We start from the raw sequence: 11,656 nt of genomic DNA, 5'->3' as shown, positions 1-11,656 counted from the left end.
AATCAGAGGGGGAGACGAACCATGAGTGACTATGGACCCTGAAAAACAAACAGGGTTCTAGAGGGGAGGGAGGTGGGAGGATGGGTTAGCCTGGTGATGGGTATTAAAGAGGGCACATTCTGCATGGAGCACTGGGTGTTATGTGCAAACAGTGAATCAGGGAACACTACATCAAAAACTAATGATGTATGGTGATTAACATAATAAAAAATATATATATCTTAAAAAAAAGAGACTCTTAAGCATAGGAAACAAACAGGGTTGCTGGAGGGGAGGGGGGGATGGGGTAACTGGGTGATGGACTGTAAGGAGGGCATGTGATGTAATGAGCACTGGGTATTATATAAGGCTGATGAATCACTGGACTTTATATGTGAAACTAATAATACATTATATGTTAATTGAGTTTAAATTTAAAAAAAAAGTGATCCTGAAATACTCTGAAGAAGAATGAGCATTAGAGTAAGTTAATTTGTGGCCTTTGCACTAACTACTCAGAGTTCTTTTAGATTCAGTTGCTGGCTTTCAAACTGTGTTCTTTGTAGGTGAAATATTGGGTATGTTCTTAGGTTGTAATAATTTCATTTCTGCTTTTTGGATAGAGGGAATATATATTAAAGCTTTTTAAAGTGCATGTAAGTGTACCGCCTGATGAATTTTCACAAACAACATTCTCTTGTAACCAACATCCATCCCTTTCCAGGCACACTGACTACCGACCAACCCCCCAGAGTGTATACTGTCCTGATTTCTAACAGCGTAGATTAATTTGACCTGTTCTTAGCTTTATATAAATGGAATCATATGTACTCATTTGTGTCTGGCCTCTTTTGCCCCAATAGTGCTTATGAAATGTGTATTGTTGTAGGTCTCTCATTTTATTAATATATTTTATGCCATTGAGAGAATATACCAGGATTTATTTATGTATTCTGTTGTTCGTGGGCATTGTGTAGTTTTTAGTTCAGGGCTAGTACAAATAGTGCTGCTGTGAACATTAACTGTGTTGGAGAACATATATGTACCCATGTATTTTTCTTGGGTATACTGAAGAGTGCAGTATTCGGTCAAATATTTCAATATTAACAGATATTGCCAAATAGTTTGCTCATTATAGTCTCACCAGCAGTAATTGAGGTTTCTGATTGTTCTTTATCATCACTAACAGTATTTTCCATCTTTCTCATTTTGGCCATTCTGGTAGGTGTGTAGTGGTATCACATGGTGGTTTTAATTTGCATTTTTTTGATGACTGTTGAAGTTGAGCATATTTTCATATTTATTGGCCACATCAGTATCCTTTTTCCTTAGGATCAACTAAAATCTTTCTCCATTTCCCCATTAGATTATGTGTTGGTTTTTTTTTTTTTTTTATTTGGTAGCTTCATTGAGATAAGATTTACCTACCATTAAATTCAACCTTTTAAAGTATATAGTTCAGTTTTTTTAGTATATTCACAGTTACACAATCATCATCAATAGCTAATTCCAGAACCTTTTTATTACCCCCAGAAAGAAACACTGTACCCATTAGCAGCTATTTCCCATTGCTCCTACCCCTAGCCCCTGGCAACCACTAATCTACTTTCTGTTTCTGTGGATTTGCCTTTTCTGGACATTTTATATAAATGGAATCATACAATCTGTGGTCTTCATGATTTAGCATAATGTTTTCAAGGTTCATTCATGTTGTAACATGAATACTTCATTCCTTTATATTGCCAAATAATATTTCATTCTTTGAGTGTACCACATTTTGTTTATTCATTCATCAGTTAAGGGACATTGGGTTGTTTCTACTTTCTGGCTCCTATGAATAACCCAACTATGAAATTTGTGTACAGGTTTTTATGTGAACATGCTTTCATTTCTCTTGTTTATATATCTAGGAGTAGAATTGCTGGGTCATACGATAACTCATTAACATTTGAGGATCTGCCAAACTGTTTTCACAGTGACTGCACCATTTTACATTCCCACCATTAATGTATGAGGGTTTGTTTTCAACCCTTGTTGTTGTCTTTATTTTAGCCAACCTTGTGGATGTGAAGTCCTATCTCATTGTGGTTTTACTGTCTCTTTCTTAATGATTTGCAGTAGTTCTAAATCTGTTCTGAATACAGTTCCTTTGTTGGATGTGTACTTTATCTTTTCAGTGTCTTAATTGTGTCTTTTGATGAGAAGTTTGTAATTTTAGTATAGTTTAGTTTATAAATTTTTTTAGTTTATGGTTAGTGCTTTTTGTATCCAGTTTAAGAAGTCTTTTCATATTTGAAAATCTCAAAGATATTCTCTTATGTATTTCTCTAAAGGCTCTGTCATTTTACCTTTATGGTTTTATTTTTTTAATTGTTCTTTTTTGTTTTATTATTTGATCTTCAAATCTGTTCATCTGGAATTGATTTTTAAGAGACACATTTTAAAAGATGGTTTCTCTTCTCTTGCTAGTTAACATTTTATGTCTTTTCTTTCCTTTTTTTTTTTAAAGGGATGAAAGACAATACATGGTTAGAAGAATAATGTGGGTCCAGGAATTCATTGGTTATAAAGATTTGCCCTCAGGTGGTGATTACAGAGTTAGGAAGAGGAGTTTAAGATTTGTAGGACTCCTGGGGTGCCTGCCTGGTTCAGTCAAAAGAGTATGGAACTCTTGATCTTGGGATCCTGAGTTCCAGCCCCATGTTGGTGTAGAGATTACTTAAATAAATAAACTTTAAAAAAAAAGATTTCTTCCAAGCATCAAACATGCCAGGTACACCATAAAAAAAAAAAAAAAAGATTTGTAACACTCCTATCATATGTAAGAGTCTTATTATTATTAGCTCAGTGTTTTATAATGTCAGCTCAGCGTTTCATGATCTCATTCAATCTCTGTGGTATTCTTGTAAAGTAGATGACATTATCCTTTACTTGAAAATGAAAAATCTGAGGCCCAGAAAGATAAATATACTTTCCCACGCTCACACAGCTAATAAGTAGGTAAAATCATGCCTCAAAACCAGAGTTTGAGGCTCTAGAATTCTATTATCTTTTCATTGTGCATTTTTTCAAAATCTTGTAAAATCTTAACTATTAAACTTTCCAATTTAACCTGTTCATCTTAAATTGCTGTAATATTTGGCCCAATAATAAATGCTAAGTGACCAGGTAGGTAGATAGGTAGATAGATGGGTTTTGTTTTTTTTTTTTAATTTAAGGTGGTTTGAAGGAAGCTGGCAATGAATCAACAATTGAAAGATACTAGATATTAGAGTGGACAGAAAGAATTGAAGTAATGATATGATGCTTTAAAGATTGGGTGCCTAAGAGATTCTTGTCAGTGGATATTATTGCCAGAGAAACTTACCTGTGTGGATGTTTAATTTGCTGTGTTGTAGATATTATTTTCCATGCTATGAAATGTAGGAAGTTTCCTTTAAGTATATTAGGGTCAAAGAGAACATTTTCTAGGGCTCCCTCTGCTGGCTTTCTATTGGTAATTAAGATACATAGTTGCCAGCATAATGCTGGTACAAATGATGTAAATAATTTAGGAAAGAAATTAATTTCAACGTCCATTAGAGGAGATCCATGTTTGTAGCAAATGCAAATAGAAAAATAAAGTTAGGACGAACCATGAGAGACGATGGACTCTGAAAAACAGGCTGGGGGTTCTAGAGGGGAGGGGGGTGGGAGGATGGGTTGGCCTGGTGATGGGTATTGAGGAGGGCACGTTCTGCATGGAGCACTGGGTGTTATGCACAAACAATGAATCATGGAACACTTCATCTAGAACTAATGATGTAATATATGGGGATTAACATAAGAATAAAAAAAAAAAAATAAAGTTAGAGAAAGGATTATTTAAGCTTATTATTTTTAGAATTCATATTTGGCTATTGAATCTCTTTTGAGTTATGGGGAAGAATACTTCTAATGGTATTGGAAACTTTCCATTTTAAACAAATAGTGGTAAAACTTTATACTCGGAGGGTGGCATGATAAGCGTCAGTGTGTGGGATCAACTTTCTCAGTTGGTGGTAACATTACAAAAGTACTATCTTTGGCCCTTTTTAACTAAAAGATAAACTTTTGGCAGCCTCAGTGGAAAATTCTGAAACTGATCAAATGGACTGGTTGGTTTCTAGAAAAAATGGTCATTTGGAAATATTCAGAGAGTTAGATGATTAGATAAGGACCTTACTAAATGAGAAACTCCACCGTGAGGGGGCTCCATGGATCTATGGTAATTATCCTCTTTTCATACCCAAGGCATTTCACACCTACTTGCTAGGCACCTAATAGGCATTTCACACCCCAGCTAGCAGTGACTTGACCTCACTTTTCTTCTCATAATAGCTCCAGCCAGCCACCGTTTCCTTTTCAGAGTTGCCTTTTGAGGAGAAATCTGCCTGCCACTTTGAGTTCTAGACGTTTTGCTTGGTAATACGTAGAATATAAAATATCCCCCATTTAAGAAAACTGAATATAAAGAAACTAAACAAGCATGTGCTGATTATTTTCATTAGAGCTAAATAATAAATCCCTTTGATATTTAACTTAATTTACAAAAGTGATGTAGTCCCAAATTTGCAGGAAAATTTATGTAAAGCAAGATTAAACAGTTTTAGTAAGTTAAGCATTGAACCATCTTTATGATGGACAACTATTTCTTACTGTAACAAATGAAGAAGACCTAGTTTTGCTTCTTTAGAAGCAATGATAGTGTAATTTGGTTTTAAATAAATAAAAGGTAGCCTTAGTCCAAGAAATAATGAATGTATTATTATTCCAAGCTTAAGTATCATTAGTCCAAGAAGTTTGGTATTAGAAGGACAGATTCTGGGAACAGTATGGGTTTCATTTTGAAAGCATTAAAATGATTTGTTACTGTGTAGATAGCTACAGATTTATGTATGGATGAATGTGTATATCATTTGTGTAACTTCAGAACTGACTCTTAGAACTGTTAGGACTGTTATAGATCATCAGCCTGCAAATATCAAGGCAAACCTGGTTTTCATAGGATAGTTTTGACAGTATAAAATAATGTCAGTCAGAACAAAAAGTCCTTAAAACATGAAAATATTTCAGAGAAAATGCAAAGTGTGTTGTATAAACTTTTTGCTGTTCTGTTCTGTCATATTACTCTTAATAGCTCCTAATATTTTTATTACTATAAATTTAGAAAATTTAATAGTTAATTTTAGTCCATTTCAAATTTGGGATGCTAAACATTTGAGTTGTTGAGAATCTAAGTAATCTTAGTCTTCCATTTAAAGTCTCCTCTAAGTCTGGCTCCATGCTTTCTTTCCAGCCTTCTTGCTGGACTAATAGATGTAAGATACACTTCCGAGTTTAACCTCTACCATGAGCCAGCAGGACCACAGGCAAGTCATGGGATGGTTTCTTCACCTGTACATAAAAGAACTACACAAAATCTGGTTTTAGCACTTTATTTGGAGAAACCCTTTGAGAATCTAATGAAAGCTGTCGATCTTTATACCCAGAAAACTGCTGATTCATACAAAATGTTGCATATAATTTCAAGAGCTGCAGTATTCCCCTGAAGCCATCCACACAGACTTCAGTTTAAAGATCCCCTGGATTGTAGGTTATCTGATTTTCAAAATCTGTAATTCTGTATTTCTATCCCACACCATCCTCTTGTCTAGCTATACTGTATTAACCTCATGTTTTCAGACTCCTGGATTTTTACTCATTATTTCAACTTTCAGATGTCCTTTCTTATCCCCTTATCCATCCTCACCTTTAAAACCCTCGACTTAAAACACAGTTCAGATGTCTTTTTTTTTTTTTCTGTGAAGCTTCTTCAGTCAGAATTAATTTTCTCCTTAGAACTTTGTACCTCCATTATAGCCCTTAAACTCGTTGGTCTTGTATTACAGTTTATTAGAGGGCTGTGTGTCCTCTGTCTTCCCTTCCTCTTCTTATCTTGTCCTTAATAGATGATGAATATCTTGACATAAGCAGCTATGTTCCTATTAGTTTTGTAATTGAATGGTGCCTTACTAGTAGTAGTAGTGGAATAAATGCTTGCTAAGTTAATTTGACTTTTTCACTCAGTTGTGATGACTGTCTGTTATGTCATGTGCTATATCCTGGGAAGGTTGCCCCTGTCCCCCAAAAGTAGGTGGTGTGAAATAGAACCATAGAGAACCTCCTATATTGGATGAATTTAAAGAATGGGTAGAATTTAGGGAGGTGCAAGGGCATTATCTGGGAGAGATGAAGAGAAATGAGAGAACTCGTGTGTTTTACCTATATTTCCTTATTAGTGAAATTAATCTATTTTTGCTGAAAATAGATAGGTATTAAAATTTAGCTTACAATTATTAATTAAGCTCTATATTTTACATTTTTGGCACTTTTGTTTTCACAGGTACAAGAAAATTCCCCAGGACATAGAGCTGGACTGGAGCCATTCTTTGATTTTATTGTTTCTATTAATGGTTCGAGATTAGTAAGTTAAACTTTTTGTACTTTTGACTATAATATTTTGTAATCTTTTAAAAATGGAATTTTTCAGGGGCACCTGGGTGGCTCAGATGGTTAAGCGTCTACCTTTGGCTCAGGTCATGATCCCAGGGTTCTGGGATCGAGTCCCGCATGGGGTTCCCTGCTAGGCGGGAAGCCTGCTTCTCCCTCTGCCTCTCTCTCTCTTTCTCACTCTCATGAATAAATAAATAAAACATTTTTTTTAAAAAATGGAATTTTTCAGATTATCTGGGGTGGATATTAGTTATAAACATTATATGGCATATGATACCAGTTTATAAAAACTATGTAAGGAGACATGAAAATGTCAAATATAGAATACTATACCTCACCCTTCAGTGATTATCTTAGGAGAGTGAAATAGCTCCTAATATTTTTATTAGGAGACTTTTTATATGTTGAATATTTAGTTTTTTTTTAAGTAGAAATAAGATGAAAAAGTTTGCCTTTTCAATGATTTCAGACCTTTGTATGCTTGGATTAGTAAAGACTCCTCAAATAACATATCAGTTTGCTTGGAGCTTAATTTCATGATATATAAATAATGCTTTTAGAACCAAATAGGTATGTTCCAAAAGTACAGACTTAAAACCACCTTTTATAAGTTGCTTCAGTTTACTTGTAGTAAAGTCTTGAAGGAAAAGAATTATAATTTCAGCAAAGGAAATTCTTATGACAGTGGCTACTTGGTTTTGTTTTGTTTTTTTACAGCAGTTTTAAGTCTTCATTATTTATCAGCATCTCCTGCATAATGGCCTTTATTCATTTATGTAATGAAATATTTAATGTGCTACTTCCATTTTTCTTTCCTGCCAGTTCCTAATAAATGAATAAAGTGTATATTTAGGAGTGCTGTCCAAAATTAAACCACAACTTCAGCAGATGTTTTAGATTTTAAAATCAAAGTCATACCAACTCTCTTAGTAATATGACTTCTTGTGGAGTATTTTGGTTTTTTAGCACTAAAGCCCTAGATCACTTCAAACAATGTTGGGTTGCAAAATCCATAATCCATAGTCAGCTATTAGAAAAAGTCTGAAGTTGGTAACATAGAGGAGTTGTTCCTAGTTTTCGACATTCTTCAAGGAACATTTGAATGTCAATGGCAGCTTTACCTGTTGGATGTTTTATTTATGTTATTAATATTACTCCCATAGGGCCATAGGATGCTTAAGCTAATTAACATTAATTTTTTTCATTTATTAAGAAAAATTATTTCTATGTATTCACAGAATAAAGACAATGACACTCTTAAGGATCTACTGAAAGCAAATGTTGAAAAGCCTGTAAAAATGCTGATCTACAGTAGTAAAACACTGGAGCTGCGAGAGACGTCTGTCACACCCAGCAACATGTGGGGCGGCCAGGGCTTGCTGGGAGTGAGCATTCGTTTCTGCAGCTTTGATGGGGCAAATGAAAATGTTTGGCATGTATTGGTAGGTATTAACCGTGAGCTGTTACTTATAGTTTACGAAATGAAGTAGAAGGGTGCTGTCTTCATCTAAGTTGGATGGTAGAGGTATTATTATTATTATTAGGCTATTTTTGGTTTCTGAAAATTAGAATTCATTGCTGTGGGTTAACAGATTTTAAAAATTTAGGAAAAAGCAAATATAGATGCCTAAGAACTATTTTTCTAGTGATTCATCCATTAGAAGGAGAAGTGTCAAAGCAGATAGCTACAGATAGCTAAAATAATATTTTATATTTTTATTAAGTATGTGATTTTTATGTTTGTGATTTAGATATATATTTTCTATAGTTTCTGATATCTGACATGTCTAACAAGATAGAAATACAAGGGTTTGGGCGCCTGGGTGGCTCAGTTGGTTAAGCGACTGCCTTCGGCTCAGGTCATGATCCTGGAGTCCCGGGATCGAGTCCCGCATCGGGCTCCCTGCTCAGCAGGGAGTCTGCTTCTCCCTCTGACCCTCCTCCTTCTCATGCTCTCTGTCTCTCATTCTCTCTCTCAAATAAATAAATAAAATCTTTAAAAAAAAAAAAGAAATACAAGGGTTTTATGGGGTACCTGGGTGGCTCAGTCAGTTAAGCGCCTGCCTTTGGCTCAGGTCATGATCCTGGAGTCCCAAGATCGAGCCCCGCATCGGGCTCCCTGCTCAGTGGGGAGTCTGCTTCTCCCTCTGCCTCTGCCCCTCACTGCTCAAGTCTGCTGCTCCCTTTGCTCCTCACCCTGCTTGTGCTCTCTCAAATGAACAAAAGAAAATCTTTAAAAAAAGAAAGAAAGGAAAAGAAATACAAGGGTTTTTTTAAATCACTAAAATTAAGGACTGTGAACTGTAAATTTGGAAGATTATTTTATATACATTAATTTTGGGGTGTGTTTTTGTGTTATTCTAGGAAGTAGAATCAAATTCTCCTGCGGCACTGGCAGGTCTTAGACCTCACAGTGATTATATCATTGGAGCAGACACAGTCATGAATGAGGTAATTGGTGTGTTTATTAATAATGAAAGTTCTATAACATTTTCTCATTAATGTATAGGTTCAGAAGTATAATTTACATTTCACATTTAGAGTTGAAATTTAGGTCTTTGCTAATCAAGATAACTTACACATCAGAGTGTAAACAGAACACATGGGAGGAGGTGTCTTATAAGGTATAGCTGTAAGGAAAAATACATACCATGTGGCAATCGCACAGATTTTGTGTATGATATACAGAAATCTCTTAACAGGAACACCTGGGTGGCCCAGTCAGTCGAGCGTCTAGCTCTTGATTTTGGCTCAGGTCATGATCTTGGAATCATGGGATGGAGCCCCGAGTGGGGCTCTGTGCTCAGTGGGGAGTCTGCTTGAAGATTCTCTCCCTCTCCTGCTCCTTCCACTCTTGTGTGTACACTGTCTCTCTCAAATAAATAAATCTTTAAAAATAAACCAATCTCTTAACATACCTCAAGACTAAAGCAGATGCTCATTTTGGTTATTGATTTCATTTTCTCTACTCCTTTTTAAGGGAACAAAATTGGCTTAGCTATATTAGATCCTTTTCCTTGTCTGTTAGCTAGTGGAAGTATATATTGCTAAATCGAAAATGAAAGAAAAATAAGAGGCCCAGATAACCAGGTCTTAATAATGAAGAGTAGGGGCACCTTGGGTGGCTCAGTCAGTTGAAGATCCAAGTCTTGATTTTGGTTCAGGACATGATCTCAAGGTCGTGAGATCGAGCCCTGTATCATTCTCCATGGGGAGTCTGCTTGAGATTCTCTCCCTCCCCCTCCCTCTGCCAATCCCACCCCATGTGCACGCTGGCTTGTGCTCTCTCTCAAATGAAGAAATAAATGTTTAAAAGAAAATAATGAAGAGTAAAAGCAGAATATATAGAATTTGGGTGTAGAAGAGTTTTATTAAAATTGCTGACTAGGTCTTAGGGAACTGGAGATAAGGCATTGCACATAGGAGATAGGTAAAATATTTGAAATCTTGTTTGGAGTATTGGTTTTAAGGAATGAGTTTTATGTCTAGCAGCAGGGCCTACAATCTGTACTTTTTATAAAAAGTTTTCCAGGTGATTCTGATATTAGCCAGGTTTGAGACCCACTGTTCTAAAGTTTAGTAACATAAAAATGTTTTTCTCCTGTGATGCTTTTGCAGTCTGAAGATCTGTTCAGCCTTATTGAAACACATGAAGCAAAACCATTGAAACTTTATGTGTATAATACAGACACTGATAACTGCCGAGAAGTGATTATTACACCAAATTCTGCGTGGGGTGGAGAAGGCAGGTAAGGTCATTGTTCAGACTAAGTTATGATTGCTTAAGCTTACCAGTAAATATTGTAAACATCATTGCTTTTATTTTGAAACAAGTTAATAGTTTATTATAAGTCTTCTGTTGAGAAAAGGAAAGAGCTAACCTAGAATACTGAAACCAGTAATCCATTTTTTTAAAGCACATATTTAGGTAGTGTGGTATAGACCTACGGTCCTTTTCTTTACTGATCTAAGAGCAAACAGTCTTGTTTTATTTTGTTATTTTAATAAAATAGTTTCAGTTTTATTTTCCCGGTTCCCTTCCCCAACAGTGGGACAATACAAGTGTAACTTTCTCTAGCTGTTGGGGAAATTTCTTAGCATTTTGTGAAAACTCTCGGCTTTCAAAAATGGACAGATTGATTTCAACCAAAAATTAGACAAAATTGCAACAAAAATAAAAAGCAACTTAGAGGGATGCCTAGGTGACTCAGTCGGTTAAGCATCTGCCTTCGGCTCAGGTCATGGTCCTGGGGTCCTGGGATCTAGTCCCGCATCAGGCTCCTTGCTCAGTGGGGAGCCTGCTTCTCCCTCTGCCTGCCACTCCCCCTGCTTGTGCTCTCTTTCTCTCTGACAAATAAATAAAATCTTAAAAAAAAAAAAAAAAAAGGGCAACTTAGAAGGATTATCAAGCCAAGCAGAGAAGCAAACTGTAGAAAATCAATTTTCCAGGACCGTTCATCAAGTCAGTTCCCTAATTTCAAAAAGCCAAAGCAAAGCATGCAGACTTAATGTTGCTTCTTTAAAAGGTCTTTCAGCTTTTGTTTAAATTGTACAAGTTTTTCATTATTTTGAAAGCCTTATTTAATTGAGGAATTCTTGAGTATAAGCCATAATTACAGGAAAGCCTAAGGTTTGGAAACTTTTCTAAATACTTTGTAAAAGTTCCAGCATTTGTTGAGAAGAGGATGACTTAGTTGAGGCAGGCAGAGAAAGACCCTATTTGTTCATAATATCTTTCCCCACACTACCTGAGATTCTGTAGCTGACTGTATGTTGCAACCAGAATGCTAACTTGTTGCAGTTTGAGAAAATAGATAGAGGTATCACATCTTAAGAATCTGAACTATCTAGAGGGGAGAGGGGTGGGGGGATGGGTTAGCCTGGTGATGGGTATTAAAGAGGGCACGTACTGCATGGAGCACTGGGTGTTACACGTAAACAGTCATGGAACACTAATCAAAAACTAATGATGTAATGTAGGGTGATTAACGTAACAATTTAAAAAAAAGAATCTGGACTGTCTGGGGCAATTCTTGATCAAGTTACTGTCCATTGTCCAGGTTTGTAAACACACAGAAATATGATCTTCTCAAGGCATTCAGAATTGACTCACTTCCGAGGGACTGCCTCATATAAACTAAATTTGTAGAGAAACTACTGTATT

At 35.8% G+C, this 11,656-nt stretch overlaps 1 protein-coding gene across 1 annotated transcript in view; it reads left to right on the top strand.

The window, feature by feature from the left end:
• The window catches only part of GORASP2 (golgi reassembly stacking protein 2), a 36,579-nt gene that overhangs the window by 13,793 nt on the left and 11,130 nt on the right, over positions 1-11,656 (top strand). The window contains exons 2-5 of the mRNA XM_006731779.3: positions 6,383-6,463; positions 7,731-7,934; positions 8,857-8,943; positions 10,111-10,241. Of these exons, the coding sequence (XP_006731842.1) occupies positions 6,383-6,463; positions 7,731-7,934; positions 8,857-8,943; positions 10,111-10,241 (503 nt within the window). The remainder of the gene's footprint in view (positions 1-6,382; positions 6,464-7,730; positions 7,935-8,856; positions 8,944-10,110; positions 10,242-11,656) is intronic.

The sequence above is a fragment of the Leptonychotes weddellii genome, chromosome 3 (assembly GCF_054177405.1).
Source record: "Leptonychotes weddellii isolate Sample4059 chromosome 3, ASM5417740v2, whole genome shotgun sequence".
In the NCBI taxonomy this organism is placed as follows: Eukaryota; Metazoa; Chordata; class Mammalia; order Carnivora; family Phocidae; genus Leptonychotes; species Leptonychotes weddellii.
The sequence above is the reverse complement of the archived record's forward strand: the minus strand, read 5'-3'. Positions and strand labels throughout refer to the sequence as shown.